The sequence below is a fragment of the Caretta caretta genome, chromosome 16 (genome assembly GCF_965140235.1).
Source record: "Caretta caretta isolate rCarCar2 chromosome 16, rCarCar1.hap1, whole genome shotgun sequence".
Lineage (NCBI taxonomy): Eukaryota > Metazoa > Chordata > Testudines > Cheloniidae > Caretta > Caretta caretta.
The window spans coordinates 21,228,060-21,247,212 of NC_134221.1; the positions used below are offsets into that span (position 1 = coordinate 21,228,060).

General features: G+C 47.2%; 2 protein-coding genes across 6 annotated transcripts in view; one reads left to right on the forward strand and one right to left on the reverse strand.

The window, feature by feature from the left end:
• The window catches only part of GSN (gelsolin), a 52,006-nt gene extending 39,924 nt beyond the window's left edge, over positions 1–12,082 (forward strand). For all 4 annotated transcript variants that reach the window (XM_048823406.2, XM_048823405.2, XM_048823404.2 and 1 more), the window contains 10 exons: positions 215–303; positions 1,079–1,294; positions 2,044–2,177; positions 2,856–2,946; positions 4,359–4,529; positions 5,472–5,646; positions 6,798–6,922; positions 10,089–10,166; positions 10,892–10,952; positions 11,693–12,082. In XM_048823406.2, coding sequence (XP_048679363.1) covers positions 215–303; positions 1,079–1,294; positions 2,044–2,177; positions 2,856–2,946; positions 4,359–4,529; positions 5,472–5,646; positions 6,798–6,922; positions 10,089–10,166; positions 10,892–10,952; positions 11,693–11,862 — 1,310 coding nt within the window. In that variant the 3' untranslated portion in view covers positions 11,863–12,082. The remainder of the gene's footprint in view (positions 1–214; positions 304–1,078; positions 1,295–2,043; positions 2,178–2,855; positions 2,947–4,358; positions 4,530–5,471; positions 5,647–6,797; positions 6,923–10,088; positions 10,167–10,891; positions 10,953–11,692) is intronic.
• Positions 12,083–13,128: 1,046 nt separating this feature from the next.
• STOM (stomatin) overlaps positions 13,129–19,153 on the reverse strand; it is a 29,438-nt gene continuing 23,413 nt past the window's right edge. For both annotated transcript variants that reach the window (XM_048823411.2, XM_048823410.2), the window contains exons 6-7: positions 18,300–18,434; positions 13,129–15,108 (exon numbers count right to left, since the gene is read on the reverse strand). In XM_048823411.2, coding sequence (XP_048679368.1) covers positions 14,914–15,108; positions 18,300–18,434 — 330 coding nt within the window. In that variant the 3' untranslated portion in view covers positions 13,129–14,913. The remainder of the gene's footprint in view (positions 15,109–18,299; positions 18,435–19,153) is intronic.

The following is a 19,153-nucleotide window of genomic DNA, read 5'->3' on the forward strand; positions in this document are numbered from 1 at the left end:
CATCACAGATGGTTGCTGTTTTCTTCATCACCTGCAGGTGGAGCCCTACTGCAGTGCAGCAGTGGAAGGGGTTTAACTTGTGGACGGGTGACTTGCTTTCCACTGTGGGCATGAAGGAAATCGGGAGGGGAGCGGGGGGGGGAAGAGGGTTGTTTTTAAATCAGAGTGTATTATTGAACAATCATCAACCCTGCCCTTTTTGTTCTTATTAAAGGCAAGAAGGCCAACTCCGACGAGAGGAAGGCAGCCCTGAAAACTGCCTCCGAGTTCATCTCCAAGATGCGGTACCCCAAACACACCCAGGTAAGTAGCGCCGGCGGGGGCGGCTGCATACCCTGACCTTGGGCTGATGCTCAGATACCATTGAGGGTGCACCTCAAACTCTCCTCAGCCAGCCACCTGGGGCGGTGGTTCAGTCTGTCTGAGGGCCAGCAGGAGAAACAGAGAGAAACTGCCCAGGAAGGACTCAGAACGACTCCCATTGGGCATGAAGAGGTGCTGACTAACCTGTCCCTAGGGGAAGACTTGCCCCATGGCTCCTCCAGCATTTTCTTAAGAGAGATTCCTTCTCTCCCAGCCCCACTGTGCTGTGGTAACCAGTGGAACACGCTTTTGAGGTCCATGGTTTTATTGTGATAGCACAGACTTTCCAGGTAGATTTGTGCTTAAAACAGACTTGAACAGACACATGGGCCGGGAGCAAATGAATGCTTCACAGCCAGTGGTCACTTTGCTGGTGGAAATGCTGTGAGAGCCACCCAGTGCGGCGTGTAGAACAGCACCTCTCTCCTGGTGATAGTGGGAGGGAATGATTGCCAAATCTCCCCTTATGGGGCCAGTGAGACCTGTGGGCACTTCAGAGGCGGCCGGCTGGCTGGCTGTGGGTTTGCAACGTATTAGTTCAGGGCTGCCCCAGGATTGCTCTCTGTGGCTGAATCCTGCCCTGAGGAGTCGCCCTAGGGATTTGTACGGCCCCGAGTCTTCCTGAAGCCCGTGTTACAGCTGGGATTGGCTAGAACTGCAGCCCTGCCAGGCTCCAGGCAAGACTCTCCCTGACAGGCCGGCTCCCTCGTTTCAGATCCAAGTCCTGCCTGAGAGCGGTGAGACCCCCTTGTTCAAGCAATTCTTCAAGAACTGGCGGGACAGGGACCAGACGGAGGGGCTGGGCACGGCCTACATCTCCAGCCACATCGCCCAGGTTGAGAAGGTGCCCTTCGACGCCGCCACGCTGCACAACTCCACGGCCATGGCTGCCCAGCACGGCATGGAGGACGATGGCTCTGGCAAGAAACAGGTAGGAGGTGGCATGGAGGGAGCCTGGAGGCACCAGCACCCCCAGGGGCCAGTTTTTGTCTCCTCTTGATTCTTCCATTATCTGCCTCCTGGCAGGGGAGGAGAGGAGGGTGACAGTCTGGGAGTGCATTGGGGCAGAGGGACTGCCCAAGAGAGCTTCTCCTCTCTCCACCTGGACTCCTGGGTTTGTGCAAAGAAGCCAGGCTGAGGTAGTGCTCAACGCTAAACACTGAGGCATCCTCTTCTCTCTGCTGTGCAATCCCAGTTCCAACTGAAAAGAGGTCCTGGCCAGTGCCTGCCCCTTTGGAAACCTGGGGGACCAGCCCGGCTGAAAGCTCAGCCCAAGGTCGCCCTAGGCTGGAGAAACTCTTGGGTACCACCAAGCCAGCAAGAAGACTAGTCACCCAGCCCACAGGCACTCGGCCCCACATTTACCCCAAGGGCTCTGCGCCTTTTGGTGTATCTGGCCCAAGTCTGGGGCTTGTAACGAAACCAGGCAAGTTTTGCCTTGATTCTGGGCCTCTCTGGGAAGGTTTTGCACAAATCTGTATGTCACTGGCTGTGGGAAGAGCTCATTGTTTTACCACCTTTCCCCAGCAGGTAGCACTGCAGGGCCATGACTCATAGGAGGTTGAATATGTGAAGTAAACAGGAAAAAAAGCCCCTTGTTAATGTAGCACAGTTTGTTCTGTTCTCACATTTCCTGGTTGAAGGTATTTCCCCTCCCCCTTCTTGCTGCTGGTTTTGTAGATCTGGAGAATAGAAGGCTCTGCTAAAGTGCCCGTGAATCCTTCGCTGTATGGCCAGTTCTATGGCGGGGACAGCTACATTATCTTGTACGACTACAAGCACGGTGGAAAAATGGGACAGATTATCTATACATGGTAAGAGGGATTTTCTGGAGAGGAGCCAAAAAGCAAATGCCCTGCACTGTAACTCCATGGGACTGGAGTCCACTGCTGTGAGATCATATCATTATGGGCTGCCACTTACCCCGGGATCCACCCGCAATTAGATTTCTCCCTGGAGAGGCTCCCCCTGAAGGCCAAATACTAGTAGGAGGATAGTAGGGGGTTGGGGCATGTGGGGGTAAGAAGGGGTCCGTGCGAAAAGGAATCAGACACACTGTGACTAGGCCTTCCAGGCAGGCCCCAGTGGAACTGGGGAAGCAGCAGCCACTGCCAGGGGAGGAGAGCGCTCTCATGTGGCTTACACACCATCATGAGCTGCGCAGCTGAAATCTTAAGGGAGTGTTCACAGTGTGGAGGTTGAGTGGCTCCTGCTAACAGCCACAGCAGCTGTTTGTTAAATCAGCTACCACAGGGTTAGGCACAATGGAAGACTGTGGATACTTAGAAAACCCTGCTCATCTTGAAAAGTATTGATCTCCCTTCCTAAACATTCCATTCTCTGTCTGTTAGTGGATCCCTCTCCACACCTACAGCGAAATGCTGTGCAAGTCGGTTAACAACCAGGAGTCCCTTGCCTTTTCCTGACCTCTCTACTAGGGCTTAGGAAATTTCACTGTGATCTGAGGACTTAGATTTTGTTCCGTTTTTCAGGCAGGGTGCAGATTCCTCCCAGGATGAGATCACAACCTCCGCTTTCCTCAGCGTCCAGCTGGACGAAGAGCTGGGAGGCAGCCCTGTGCAGGTAGATAAACTCACCGCTTCTGTAACTAATGACATGTGTGCCTTTGCCATGGCAAGCCAGTTTCCTGCATCCCACTCCGGTGAGGGACGCCGTCCTTCTGTGCCTCACTGTTAATAATGCTCAGGGGTGAATAAAGTTTGCATCATGACAGTTGGTGCAAAGTGTCGGTAGCTGACGCTGCTTGCTGGCAGGGAGGAGAGGAAAAACTTTGGATATATTTAGCTTCCCTTTCTGTAGGCTGCTGTACTGATCTGAAGTGCAAACTTCCAGAGTCAGCATAGACATCTGTTTGGATTCTTGGCTGTATTTAAAAATCAAAGCGCAAGGGAAAAGAAATGTGAGTAAGAGGAGAGCCTCTGGCACCAGGGAGAAAGAGGCAAAGAGCTCCCAAGAGCCGAATGAATTGCCCAGGGTTTCCACTGCCCCCTCCCCCACCAAAAGTGAAAGGCCTGAGGGGCTCAGGAAAGTGACTGTTTTGCAGCAGGAAGCTTAAACACGCAGTTTGTCTTTAAAGGGGGGAAAAAAAAGTGTGTAACTCATCAGATCCCTGAGCGCGTGGTTCGTAGATTTCTCATGACTCTAAAGGAGAGGTGGTGACTGAAATCCATCCCATGATGGTTTCAGGATCCTCTTCAGTGCAAACATCACATCTGTGGTGAGGGTCGATTTCCTCTTATGATACTGGATGGCAACGGGCCTGATTGCACGTTCATTTCCTCATGCAGTTCTCTGCCGCCAGACCCCAGCAATGGTGCAGCAGCCTTTGCACACCCTGCCCTGCCAGAGCTGCTTGGAAGAGGCTTTGTGCCAAGCAAAGCCAGGAGCCCAGTAAAAGTTATTGACTAAGCCCTTACCAGCTTTGCTTCCTGTTAGTGTCTTCTTCAGTTGCGGTGCAGGAAGCCACCTTTTCAGGTGGTTTCTGCAATGTGACAAGGGACTTTTATAGCTGCATCTACATCAGGTGGCCCCGGTCCCACTCAAAGGACTTGACAAAGAACAGTAAAGATGAGGTGGCTATTCAGCTGTGTAGCTAGAAGGCACCTAACTCTCTTTACACTAGTGTTTATTGCTGCTAGTCGGGTCAGGCTAGGGTGACCAGATAGCAAATGTGAAACATTGGGACAGGGTGGGGGTAATAGCAGCCTATATAAGAAAAATCCCCAAACGCCGGGACTGTCCCTATAAAATCGGGACATCTGGTCACCCTAGCTCAGGCTGCCATATGTGGGGTCCCTCCTATGCAATTTTGAGGGCCTAATTTACCCACACACCAGTTTCTGTGTGAGAAGCAGTGGTTTGGTTCCCTGCTCCCAGTGAGGGCATGCTCGGAGGGTGAAAAGGAGCAGCCTATTTGGGAATCCCTGGCTGCTCTGCATCATCTCATATGTGACACTGAGTTTCCTTCCCCCCAGAAACGAGTGGTACAGGGAAAAGAGCCAGCTCATCTGATGAGCATGTTTGGCAGGAAACCTTTGATTGTCTACAAGGGTGGAACCTCCAGGGATGGAGGCCAGACAGCACCAGCTGCAACACGGCTGTTTCAGGTCCGGTCCAGCACCTCTGGAGCCACCAGAGCAGTGGAGGTATGTGATGGGAAAGCCAGAAAACCCCGAACAGTGGGTTCAGACGTAGCAGTTGGAATGTAAGATCTTATATCTTGTCACATCACGTTCCCTCTGAGAGCAGAGGCAAGGCCAGGTTAAACTTTCTGTGGGACTTGTGCTGAATTGACACAAACTTCGGCATCTAGATAAGCTATCAAGAGCTTCCCCTTTTCCCCATGGGTAAGTAGTAATAATCACCCTGGTCCCATGAGTTTATTAATACCATTTTATATTGTTAAGGGCTTTTCTCCACAGTGCCCAAAGGACTTTGCATACTAATATAAAGTGAGACTTTCATGCACCTTTGAAGAGCATCAGCCTCTGGGATGGGATGCAGCAGTTGGTTTAACAGCACACAACAATGGCACTTAACAGCTAAAGGCAGGAAGTGAGAAGTATCTTGTATCCAAATAGAATTTGAGCCAGGACTTGGGTTCATTCCCCTATTCTTGCAAAAGAAATAAAATAAAATAGAATAAAAAAATAAATCTTGCTCATTAGTCATAAATACTCCAGCAGCCTCCTAGCTCCATGCTAGCGTATTGGTTCATTACTGACCCAGGGGAAAAATGCCAGCTACAGAATCACCAATGCCAGCAGCATGGAGTTTGTTCTGTGGAGGTCTCCCCTCCGAGTACTTAAGTATCCTGCTGTTTGTGAGCTCTGGCAAGATCCCAGCCCTACCTATTCCGGCTGCAGGTCATCACATGCCACACATACACACCTGTTTAATCTTCTCATGTTTGTTATACAATCTTTCTGCTTCGGCAGCTTGACTGTTATCCCTTAGTCATTGATGTTTTTACGGTGGATGGTTAAAGTTTGTTCAGCAGTGCCAGGGGTGCTGATCATAGTCCTTATATATCTATCAGTGGCAAAAGTACCAACCTGTTTGATAGCTATGGTGCTGTTGCTTTCCAGCTGGATTCTGTTGCCAGTGAACTGAACTCAAACGATGCGTTTGTCCTGAAAACTCCCTCCGCTGCTTACCTTTGGGTTGGCCAAGCAGCCAGCGACACCGAGATATCTGGGGCACAAGAGCTGCTGAAGATTCTGGGAGCTCGCCCAGTACAAATTGCTGAGGGCAGCGAGCCAGGTGAGGGAGGCCTGGCTGGGCCACACAGATTCCTTACATTGTAGCTGCAATTTCTTTCTCTCCTTGGCAGTTGCCCAATGGGTATTTACTTTGGGATTCCCACATCAAGGCCAATCAGAGAGGTGACCACCAGTTCCGCCTCAGGGAAGCTCATCCTTCCAGGCTCTGCACTGAAAGAGATAAGGGTATTTCATACAGGGGGGAGTCCAGCCACTCAGCAGGAGATATTCAAGTGAAGAGGCCTCTGGCTTATCGGGGAGAGGCCATGGGAGTAGGAGCAGTTTTAAAATTGCACACACCCAAAAGAGGGAAGGTTGCTCTGGGGACCCATTGAACACCCATTGCAAATTATCAGGTCAGTATAGCAGGCAGGGACCTAAATATTTGTTTCACCCCATCTCATTGCTGCTAAAAACAGATTCCCCTCCTGATGCCTTTGGTAGTCACCAGGGGAGAGTCATGGTTGGAGCCAATTCTAATCAGGGGACAAAGTCAACCCCACCCCTTCCCTGAGATATAAAGATTCTAGCCTCTTGACTACCTGATCAATGTGCAAGCAGGAAGCTGGGGATATCAGGTGCTCTGACTCAGCTTTACCACGGGACCGTGGCATTGCCCTCCCGGGTCAAGGATCCCGTGCGACTCCCTCGGCTGCGGCAGCGTTCCCGCGCAGACGTATTCAGGAGCAGATGTGCCACTGAAGCATAAGTCACTGGAGTTCATGATCCGACTCTGCTGGAGCCCCTTGCGGTCTGTGGGTGGGCAAGGGATGTGCCTTTGATGTCCCATTGTTTTGGATAAAGCACATTATAGGGAGCACAGGAGGGGTCCTTCCCTGCCCCTGCAGCCCCAAGGTTGGGCACAGTTTGTTACACTGCACAGGTGCAGAATGGCCATTCCAGAGCACCTTTCGATACTCGTGTGTAGTGGCCGGGGGGGGGGGGGGGAGGGGGAGGAGGAAGGGGGTTGCTGTAGGCATAAGGAGAGCAAACACTCCTGGCCATGCTCTGTGCATGAGCAGCATGGCCCTCTGTCCAGCCAGGTCTCAGGCAAGCAGAGGGAATTAGCGAGGTCCCAGGGCAGGAAGCCCCGCAGTGGCCTGACGGCAGGTGTACATGGAAGGAGCATCAGCATACCCCTCTCTCTTACAGATAGCTTCTGGGAAGCTCTGGGTGGAAAAGCAGTGTATCGCACTTCCCCCCGGCTGAAGGACAGGAAAATGGACGTTAACCCCCCTCGCCTCTTTGCCTGCTCAAACAAGAGTGGACGCTTCATTGTGAGTGTGTGATGGACTAAGAGGTGGCGTTTCATAAGGAATCAATCCTCCAGCGGCCAGGACTGGGGAAAACCCATCTCAGCCAGGCAGTAGGCTACAGTTCCACCTCCCAGGCCACTCCCCAACAAATGCCCAGGGGGCTCCTCCCCAGGGGACTCTGCAGAAGGAGCGTATTAGCGCCACTCTGCTGCAAAGAAAGCAGCCAGCTCTAAAGCCTTGTTCCCATTCCACTGAATCCCTGCAGCATCAAGCTAGGGCTCCTTTGCTGGAGGCTGGTGGTCAGGCTGTTTTGGCTTTAACTCCAGCACTTGCTGAGTGACAGGTGTTAGGATTAGGAGAATGCGGTGTGTGAATGACTAAGCAGCACCAGAGACTAAACTCTGTTTTACTGCATGAACTGTGAACGAACTGGTTTCTATGGAAGAAAAAGGCTGGTAACACTGGCCAGCTAGGTGGTGTGTGATCAGGTACCATGCAAATTTCCCCTCCCTTATATGCTAATGCACCTTGTCCCCACCAGAGCACCCCTTTGGGACACACTGTGGCATTGCTGGACTTCTTCTCTAGTGCCGGACCCCTGTCATCTGTCATCCTGGGCTGTAGCAATCTCCAGCTTCCATGGCCAGGCCTTCTGGGCGGGTCTTCTCTCAGTTCAGCCCCTCTGGGGTAACAGGAAAAAAATCAAAGCTGAATGCTCTGTATGCCAGGCCTTCAGCCCCCATCTGGGACCAATCTGTCTTTTGCCTCTTTAAATCCTGATGCTTGTGCTTCCTCTTGTTGCCCAGTCCTTTTGAATAGTCAATAGTACGTGCAGTGATGGCCACTTGATCCAAAGGTAATGTGGTTCTTGTCCCAGAATCAGGGGACACAGAACTAAAACCCATGAGTTCAATAGCTTGTAGGGACCCTTTGGGCGTATGGCAAGGACATGCCAACTGAGGGGAAAGCCGAGACTTGTATTAAAATAAGGAATAAATCCAGAAAAGCTCCAAGCCACATAAACAGATATCCCCAATATTGTAATATTCCTGTCTCTGGTATCATTCTTTGCATAAGCTCTTAGATTTGAATAATTACACCCATCCTGGAGGCCCTGGTGGTAAGAGACAAAGGACCAGCATTGTCTCTGGCATGCCAAATGTGTCTGATGGTCCACATTTCTCAATGCCCAAGACTGGTGGTAGAGAACAAGAGAGTACAAGGGGCAAATGATGGAACACCGACAATGATAAGAAAAGTTCCTTTCTACATGGTAATTTGCCCTATTATAGGGTCTGAACATCATTATGACTATTCATGTAAAGGCTTAGACTTTCATAGAATCATAGAATACCAGGGTTGGAAGGGACCTCAGGAGGTCATCTAGTCCAACCCCCTGCCCAAAGCAGGACCAATCCCCAATTTTTGCCCTGATCCCAAATGGCCCCCTCAAGGATTGAACTCACAACCCCGGGGTTTAGCAGGCCAATGCTCAAACCACTGAGCTATCCCTGCCCCACATGCCCAAATCTAACTTCCTCACCCTCACAATATTGGTGTTACTTATCCTATAGGTTAATACATTAATGCCATTTAGCTCATTATATTAGTCACCTCTTGCTTGAGCAGATTTGCAGTTTTTACTTCCATGATCTTGCAGTTGCTGTTTACCATTAGGTTTCAACTCCTGCTATTAAGCAAACTATTCCTAGTTCCCCAAAATCTAAGCATTACTATTAGGCCATTTATCTAGCCTGTGGGCCCAGGCTTACTCAACCTGACTATACTTATGACAATTTGCTTAAACTACTGTCTGACAGAATGCAGGCTTGTCATTTCCTTGTGTTACAGCAAAGACTAAGCTAGCCTTATGGGCTATGCTCTCTTACTGGGGGAGAAGGGGAACTTACCTGCTCTTCTAGGCTCCAGCCCAGGGACCCTGTGTTGTGCAGCTAAGGGCTGCTCATTCCAATCCACTGCCACTTCCCTGGGCTACTCCTATCTTTTCCCTGTTTGTCAGTGTCCCTCACAAGGCAGACTCCACTGTTCCCACTCAGAGCTCTGTCTCCTCATGCAACTTCTTCCCAAGCAGTTACTGAGGAGCTTCCTAAGGCCCTTCCCAGCTTTGTTGGCAGCAGCTGGGCTGTACTTCAGGCAGGCAGCTTTTTTCTCTCCCTTTCTGTTTCCTTGGAACAGGAGTCCCTCCTTCCCCCCCAAGCTCTCCCTGGGGCTGAGATAGTGATTTAGGCCAACTGTAGGGCCTTAGCCAGCTTCCCTTTCAGCTGACACCTTACCCCCAATTAGACCTCAAGTTTGCCAGATTCAGCAGGCAAATAAGCCAACCTTCTCCCACCAGGTCCCCCCTGCTACATGCCAGGAGGCAGCATATATGCTGATCCCCTTCCCAAAGCTCATCCCAATTGGCTGGGAGAGAGGGGAGTGTTGCCCCACCCACTCTGCAGGACCTTTGGTCCCAGACTCTTAAAGAGACAGTAATGGGTTTTCTTCCCAATTTCTGTTTATTCCCAGGACCTCTTCCTGACTTCCAGTATTTCCTAGGTCCTTGCACACCTCTTCTTATATGTCATGTCCATTATTGGAGGTTTGTAACCATGGTAGCCCAGTCTGTACAATCCTCTGCTAATCTCTTTGTGGATGAATACACCTTTTGATCCACCCAGGATTACCACATTGTCCAGCCAAGATCATTTTCTGCCTTGTGTTCTTCTGCCATCAACTTTCCCTTCCAGTACCTGTAAGAATGCATTGCCCCCTGAACCTCTTAAAATGTGCCCTACAAATCCCAGTCCGTTTTAATTGGTTATGTGGTCTATCCATATTTTCAGAATTCTTCCATAACACCCTAATTTGAAGGATTGTAGTTTCTTTATTATTTGGTTGTTTGAATGTCCATGTTTCACAGCCATAATTTAACACAGATGGAATGTGCATGTTTTTACACCTCAGATGTCCCAAAATTTTAAAGGGCCAGGTCACGTGACTGGGGTGGGCTGATGCTTAGGCTCCACTGCCCGTAAGGAGATAGACTGTACCATCACACACCTCATTCCCCAGTGGTATTTATCAGCGCCTCCATGAGCTGGTTTGCCCATGTGACATAAAACGATGCAAACTTGGGTGGCTCCCCCTGAAGAATCTGATCCCCCTCTAACTTCATTCTTTTCAGATTGAAGAGGTTCCTGGAGAGCTAATCCAAGATGACCTTGCTACAGATGATGTTATGATCCTTGACACATGGGACCAGGTACCTCCAAATATATTTACTAGGAGGGAAGCAAAGAGAGGATATTGCATGTGGGCCATGTGGCTTTAGGGTGAGAGACTGACAGTCACAATAATTAGAAAGGAAAAGATCATGGAATCCACCCCCCTAAAGTTTGGGACCAACTCACCCAACAGAGGATGGATCAGATATTACACTATATTCATTTTAACCCAAAGGTTGAGGGTAGAGTTGGGCTCCTGCCACGTCCTTTGGGCAGATGGTGAACGAAAGGAGACAGGCTATGGTGGATCCTAGCACAGTCTGCTCGTGAGGGGTTGGTCCCATGCCTTGTCTGTATATGACTGAGCATGTAATCAGCATTCAACAAATAATTATATTGGCTACTGGTTTCTTAAGGAAAAAAAGACGGCTTCTTGGTTGCCTTGCCCTGGTCAACCAAAAGGCAGTTTGGCGAGGGGCACACTGTAGCTGTTCAGTGTAAAGATGCAGTTCAAACACCAGCAGATTCTCCCATGTATCAGATCAGCATGTAATTGTCCCCACAGTGAAGACTTATTACTGGCCAGAAGCTCTCTCTTAAACTTCACCAGCAGTAGCATTCACGTTGTTTACCGGGATGAGTAATTCAGTCAAAGTAGCATGGATTTATTAAAGTTCTGTATCATGCGCCCGGAGACATTTTTCAGACTTCTGTTTCACTCCAGATAGAGGCTGACGCTGTTTGTTTGATTTTGAATCTGTAGGTCTTTGTCTGGATTGGAAATGAGGCTCATGACGAGGAAAAGACGGAGGCTGTGACATCCGGTAACAATCACATGCCCCTCTCCTAAATAACTATTCTCTATTGATCTCCACCTCCAGTTTGATCACGTGGAGCAGAGGCCTGAACGAGTTCATGACAGCATGAAATTGACAGACGAGTACATTTACAAGGAGTCACTTATGTCTGTAGGAATCTGGAAGGATCCCTGTAGCTCTGCCTCAGGATCTACTGGTTTTCATGCATAGGGCCCTCAGCTTCCAGCAGTGAAAAAATAACCCTTAGGATAGATGAATGATTTTACTTGTGACTGAGAGAACCCATAATTTTCTGTCTCAGCTGCCTGCCCTGTAAGCCCTACACCTAAATGCACAGCTGAGCAGTACAGTGGGCAAACAGCTGTTCTTAATGGAAGGTTAAGTCCCTAATGGGAGTTAAGTGATCACTTTGTGTCTGACAGGATAGGATGGCGCTTTGCTGTTTAAATAGTAATGTTCACTGGGGGGCAGTCATGTAAATCACATGTGAAAAGAGCAGTTTATAACCTTGATTGAACCCTGCCAGCAGCTTGGCTTGTGGTTGAAAGCAGCTCCTGGGACAGGCTGCCAGTAGCCCTAGATAAAACCCCATGAGCAGTGTCCCCTCTTTAAAAAAACATTTCAGAAACTAGAGCCAGCCTGACATTATGCTTCTGTTTTACCTTTAGCTTTTCTAGAGACTCTTTCTCTGATTACTCCATATGGAGATGCCATATGGATTATGGGCTCTTCTTGTCTATTCGCAGCTAAAAGGTACATTGAGACTGATCCTGCCAACCGAGATAAGAGAACTCCTATCACTATCATCAAGCAAGGATTCGAACCTCCCACCTTCTCTGGCTGGTTCCTGGGCTGGGATGACGATTACTGGACTGTTGATCCTTTGGAGAGGGCCATGGCAGAGCTGGCTGCCTAAGTAAAGAGGATCCTTTTTTAAATAGAGCAAGTTTGGTGCCTTCAATGCCTACAGAGCTACTTCCTCCTGCAGGAGGCACATTAATGTGGCAACTGTTTCTAATAGCCAACTAGCTGTGCAATAATTAAAGAAATTCATGAGTCGTCCTACCACTTTACCCACTGCTTTGAACATGGTATTTAATACAATAAAGCTTACATGAAACATGCGAACACTAAAACTGTTCCCGTTTGTTTTGTTTCAGCTACTTGGAAGAAAACTGGGTTAAACAGAAATTGTATTGCAGCGTTGGTCTAAACTTTGGACTGTCTTGAAATAGAGACTTAAAAAAACACAAACTTCTTTGTGCCACTTTCACAAATGCATTAGCTGCCACCTGTAAGGTCCCTCTGTTGGTGCAGATCTGTTACTAATGTTTTATTATTGCACAAAACTAGCCAATGATTGGGAAGCAAATTATGGTCTTTTTAAAGTTTTTGGGTTTTTTTTATTCCAGTGCTTCTAAGTGTGTGGAAAAGGACTGAATTGGTAGGAATATATTATGGAATAAGCCCTCATGAAAGGATTGTGTACTACATTTTGTCGTACAGGAAATCCTGACTCATAGCATGTAGGGAGAAGAAGACTGACCATTAGTCATGCACAACGTAGAATGGAGTGCCCCAAGAAGGTTTCAGAGTAACAGCCGTGTTAGTCTGTATTCGCAAAAAGAAAAGGAGTACTTGTGGCACCTTAGAGACTAACCAATTTATTTGAGCATAAGCTTTTGTGAGCTACAGCTCACTTCATCGGATAAATACTGTGGAAAGTGTAAAAGATCTTTTTATATACACACAAAGCATGAAAAAATACCTCCTCCCACCCATTTGTGCTGGAAATGGCCCAACTTGATCATCATACACATTGTAAGGAGAGTGATCACTTTAGATAAGCTATTACCAGCAGGAGAGTGGGGTGGGAGGAGGTATTTTTTCATGCTTTGTGTGTATATAAAAAGATCTTCTACACTTTCCACAGTATGCATCCGATGAAGTGAGCTGTAGCTCATGAAAGCTTATGCTCAAATAAATTGGTTAGTCTCTAAGGTGCCACAAGTACTCCTTTTCTTTTTGCTCCAAGAAGGGTTCTTAATGCACATAGTCAGTTTGTGGGGCAACAAGAATTCATCTAGAAAATGCTGGTCAAGAACAAAAGGTGCTTTTTGGCTCATCATTCCATTACTATAGAAGTGATGTGAACACAAAATAAATCACACCTGAGAAGTGATTAAACAAGAAAATACATACTTTATTAAGGGCAGTGTGAGAACAAGGGCACTTCTGGAATCCATGCATCATTTTCTTTATGTTTATTTTTGTCCTGCACTCCAACTAAAGATACTTAAAGATGAGGGGCCCAGTTCAGTGGAGTTGTTCCAGTGCAGAATCTGGCTCAACATCTCACCACAATCTCTAATTACATCTGCTAAACAGGTGCAAGATATGGCTGTGCATTTCACAGATATGCACATGAAGGCAAGGATTAGCAGAACTGAAGAAGCCATGTGCTTCTGGTTTAGCAAATCACGGTGAGAATTTTTATTTCCTGTTTGCTTTCTCTGTTGTGATCATTTGCTTTGTCAGATGAGACAGATTTGTAAAACTAGTAGCACTGCACAGAGCAAAACCAATTGTAAAAATCAAAGCAATACAACTTCTAGTATTACATTAGTAAGGGAGTCAAAGTGAATCCAAACTACAAATAAGGAATCCAATTTTGAGATCAGAAAAAGAGGGGAGTTGACTGAATTTTGAAATGGTGGACCAAATAGCTAATTGTCTTTTCTTGCATGATTCTTTAAAACAAGATAACTCTGCTAGCATAGTTATCACTGGAACACAGAAATGTTTAATTTGTACCACACATACACTGCACTAAGATTAACAAGACAAAATGTAAAAGGTTATGAAATCTTCACATAGTATGCAATCACAACTGTAAGTGTTAAATGTCAAATGTTGCTTTTCAGCAGAAAACACATAAAAATAGCCAAAAATTTCCTCTACCGGACAGAAAAGCTGTGTATAGATCTTTTATAAAAAATGAAGTACAAGACTTTAAAATTACCTTATCTGCAAGAGATGCAAGTCTTAGGACTAACATATAGCACTTCGAATTGTTTACAAGCATATTTAAAATCAAGACCAAAAAGGCTACTTATTTACAAATGAAACTCAGAATTTTTTTTTTTAAAAAGGAACATTCCTTGAAAAAGAGGATGCACAAATAAAGGCAGATCCAGAGACATTTTAAGTGCTTTAAAAAAAGGCATTAATCAATAGACAGCCACACAAACTGTGACAATTGGATAGCGTATACAAACGTATCCATAACTATAGTGTGCTCATACCTTTTCTGCTGTTACAGGGGTGGAAAGTTTCATTTCAGCAGTGCTGGCAAACTGCTGCATCTTGCAAGAGGGAAGACTCCATTTTAAGAAGCCACTGACCTGATTTTCAGAGATATTGAGTATACACATTGTTTTACTTGAGCAAATGGGAAGAACTGAAGGAGCAGTCTGTGTGGCTTCCAAGAGATTCCAACTTACAAAGCTATTGGCCACAAAGCAAGTGGTAAGGGGCCATTTTCCCTCCACACCCAGTGCCAGGGACCCTTTTCTCTAAAGGGAACATCACCTCAGAGAGTGTGTGTGACTGATGAGAGGTAACCACTTCTCTGGTGAGTGATAATCTCACAGCCCTTCCAAAACTGAGCTTGTCACACAAAGTGGTCATACCATTTGCAAACAGGATGTGTGTGCAGGTAACAAAAGCTTGTGATCCACAGGAACATTAAAATAAGCATCTATTTTAAATTAAGAGTAGAGTTTGTTTATATAAATTGCAGAAGATTTTGATCGGTCACATTCACATACACACTCAAGTATCACACACAAAAAAGGCCCCCTTAAAGATCCCCTCTGCGAACATTGCTTTAAGCTTTAACAGCTAATTTGGTTTCACAGATCAGCCCTGCTGGGGAAGATCCCTCTTCCACTACATCCCAACAAGTTTAGCATTTTGCACCTATGATGCCCTGCAGCATGTCTATGGGCAGGGGGAAGACTATGGTGGAGTTCTTCTCTGCAGCGATTGTGGTCAGAGTCTGAAGGTAGCGAAGCTGAAGGGCAGCAGGGGACTCTGAAATAACTATAGAGGCTTCTTTCAGGGCCCTGGAGGCGTTCATTTCACCCTCAGCCGCAATTACCTGAGGAAGAAAAATGCATGAAACAGCAGGTCTACCACAGTGTAAAATGGAGGCTAGTTTGACTATTTCAGTCTCTTCAGCTGTAAGACAAGACAGTGCTAAAAAGGGGGAGAGTTTCAAACAAAAGTTTTGGGCACCCTTTGTGCAGATTTGGTTTACAACCTAAGAGATTTGTACCTTATGAATAGGGCCCTACCAAATTCACGGTCCATTTTGGTCAATTTCATGGTCATGGGATTTTAAAAAATAAAAAATTTCATGATTTCAGCTTTTTAAATCTGAAATTTCACAGTGTTGTAGGGGTCCTGACCCCAAAAGGAGGTGTGTGTGTGTGTGTGGGGGGGGGGGGGGGCGTTTGCAGTACTGCTACCCTCACTTCTGCGCTGCTGCTGGTGGCAGCGCTGCCTTCGGAGCTGGGCAGCTGGAGAGCGGCGGCTGCTGGCTGGAAGCCCAGCTCTGAAGGCAGAGTCACGGCCAGCTCAACGCAGGAGTAAGGATGGCCTGGTGTGGTATTGCAACGCTTACTTCTGTGCTGCTGCCTGCAGAGCTGGGCCCTCAGTCAGCCCTGCAGAGCTGGGCCCTCAGTCAGCAGCCGCCACTCTCCGGCTGCTCAGCTCCGAAGGCAGCGGCACAGAAGTAAGGGTGGTGTGGTATGGTGTCGCCACCCTTCCTTCTGCGCTGCTGCTGCTGGCAGGGTGCTGCCTTCAGAGCTCGGGACCCAGCCAACAGCTGCCGCTCCCTGGCCACCCGGCTCTGAAGGCAGCGCAGAAGTAAGGGTGGCCATACCCATGACCCCCCACTAATATAACCTTGCAACTCCCTTTTTGAGAACACTGGTCTCCCCCGTGAACTCTGTATAGTATAGGGTAAACGCACACAAAAGACCAGATTTCATGAGGGGAGACCAGACTTCACAGTCTGTGATGCATTTTTCATGGCCGTGAATTTAGGAGGGCCCTACTTATGAAACAGCTGCCAGGACCCTGCCAAACAACCCCCTTCAGCATCCAGCAGAAGGGACTATAACACACGCTGCTGCACCTTGTAGGCACTTTTTGTGGAAATTGTACTACAGAAACCTGAGCAGAGGAACCAGGAGGGGCCAATTAAACCTGAATCCACTGCAATAAAGTTATACATTAAACATGACTCCTACTGTAAGCTAAATCAAAGCAGCATGTTCATGGACTTTACTGCTAGATGCCCCTGGGAGGGATGGGATGGGATGGGATAGAGAGGAATAAAACTTATCTTCATATTTCAGTGATCTAAGATTCACTTTGAATATCAAGCTACGAAACAAGCTGAGAGGCAGATATAAAGTGGCTGTCCTCAGATTTAAGGGTGATTGCAACATACTAAACAGCTAAACCAACAACATCAGAACTCACGATTATAGACCTCACCAGCTAGTAATCCCACCGGGGGTCCAGATCAGAGACTGTGCATCAATACCAGATCCCTTTAAACCCACAGAAGCCAGACTAGATAGGATAAGGGTGGTGGCATGGTGAATTATAGTGTACTGGTTCCAGAGTGGGGCAAGGTAGGTATGTGGAGGATACTTCTTTCTATATAATCTAGTCCACTCTGATTACTCTTGCAGTGGTTCTCCATCCTTTTAACCATCAAACTAAGTTAAATTATTTGCAGATTGCAAACTGTTTAGTTACCGCAAAACAGGTCTAGGAATCATCGTTTGGAACATACAAGTTATTGCCTAGAACCAAGGTCTTTTTCTAGCTGCGCTCCCAAGTCCACCTTCCATAACTCACAGCACCAGGGTCTAATGAAATACAGATTTGCTTTTCTTTTTATTCCCCCACGGAAACATAAGAGAGTCTGAACAATTTTTAAACAGGAATATACAAGTGGCTCAAGAGGGCTCACTAACTATTTCCCTAGGTGTGAGTCTCTCCTCTGTTTGTATATGATAATTAAGACTGCGATTTAATCATGAGTATTTTTAGTAAAAAAGTCACAGACAGGTCACGGGCTAAAAACCAAAAAATTGCGGCCCCTGACTTGTTCATGATTTATACTAAAAATACTCACCATTGAATCTTGGAGGGGGCTGCTGCGGCGGGAGGGGTCGGGGAAAGCTGGGGGCCTGCTGTGAGGGAGGAACCCCAGGAGGCCCACCGCTGCTCCGGCCCCCACTGGGGTGGGGGGAGGTGACCCGGTGGGGGGGGGGGAGGCCCCACTGCCGCTCTGGCCCATGCCGGGAGGAGGAAGCCCTGGGGGGCCAGCGGCTGCTCTGACTGCACCAGGACCTGGAGTCCCTGGGGCCAGCTGCATCGGCCACTGTCTCAGACTGGAATTCTTAAACACAACCTGCAGTTTCACATTCAAGCTACCTCAGTAAATATAGGTTTCAGAGTAGCAGCCGTTAGTCTGTATTCGCAAAAAGAAAAGGAGGACTTGTGGAGCCTTAGAAACTAAACTAAATTTGTTGGTCTCTAAGGTGCCACAAGTCCTCCTTTTCTTTTCCAGTAAATATAGAGCACACAAAATGCTTTCCGGGTTCCCCAGAGGATCGGGAAACCACCAGAGGGAGCAAGTTCCACAGTACAAGGTCCTTTCAAGTGAGAAAGCTTCCCTGAGGTAGCAACAGGGCTGAGTTCCACCTATCAAAACCAAAAATCTTAGGGGATCTTAAAATGCTTTACATCAGATTTTCCCACCCTGCATTACAAGCAAAAGGGAGTACCACAACCAAATGGATTAAGAGGGCTGCGGAAATGCAGAGGAGTGCAGAGTACTTTACAAACATTTAGCCTCATGACCTCCCTAATGCATTATATAAATATATATATTTTTCCAAATGGAGAAATGGAGACAGAATATAAGGGCCTTGCCTAAAGCCACAGTAAGTTAATAGAAGAACTGGAAACAATGCAGAAGTCATGATAGTCTCACACTTCAGCCACTAGATCACATGATCTCTCAAGACTCCATTCTATTTAAGTTTTTCAGAACTTGCTCTTGGGGGGAAGGTAGGGATTTCAGGGTTCACAAAGGTGAGACAGATGGTGTGACCCAGGATGAGTTCTGGCTTCCAAAGACAGCTCTACCAACAAATTTTGCCCTGCATACCCCATGCTAGTCTGGCTGAAGATCTCCATCCTCAGAGAGAGTTTCACGTGAAGTTATTGATGAAAACACAAAGTATGTTGAAGCTACTGTATTACCTTGGCTCTTGCCTCCCGGGCAGCTTCTGCTTCAGCAGCCATTGCTCTCTGTAGCTGGACTGGTAACTTCACATCCTTAATCTCCACACGTTCCACCTTAATCCCCCATTCATCTGTTGCCTCATCGAGTGTGACCTGTTAAAGAGGCAAGACAAAGATGCTAGATTCATTTACTTGGCTACCTTACAAAAATCATAGGTAAAAAAAAAAAACTTTTTGTTTAAACAAAGACACAGAACACATGACTTGAGAGTCAATAATATTAATACTCGGACTACTCCTTGTATCTGAGGATCTCGATGCGCTTAGCTGATTGTTGTGTCATTGTTGATCCATGTAATAGCAAACATTTTGGGAAGGGTGCACAAACTGGTGGTCATCTCTTCGAACTATAACATAGGCCTAAAATACTGGTGCAACCCACCCTTCAGACAACTGGGATCAGCACAGTGGTCCTCCCTCTGTCCCAAGATTCTGTCTGCACCTAGCTGTGGAGGGTCTTCTCCAGGGTCTATGAACACAATTTAGCATCCCTCTGCAGCTGTCTTCACAGCTCAGGGCAGGACCTTTTTATTAAGAGTCAGGCAGTAGTTTTCCCTCTTTGGGATTATTTTTCTTTACTCCACCCTCCCACTTACAACTTTTAAAGCTAAAAACTAGATCTCATTGCATCACTAGCCCATTATTGCCTTATTTGCTCCTTTTAAAATTTGTATGCTGTTGCAACAGCTCTCATGGAAACTTTATACAAAACCCCAAATCCAAGGTTCACCTAGATATGCTCAGCTCTTCTCTGTACTGGTGTACAAGCCTGACCCTGCAAGGGGCTCATAGCCCTATAGTTTAGCTTTTCT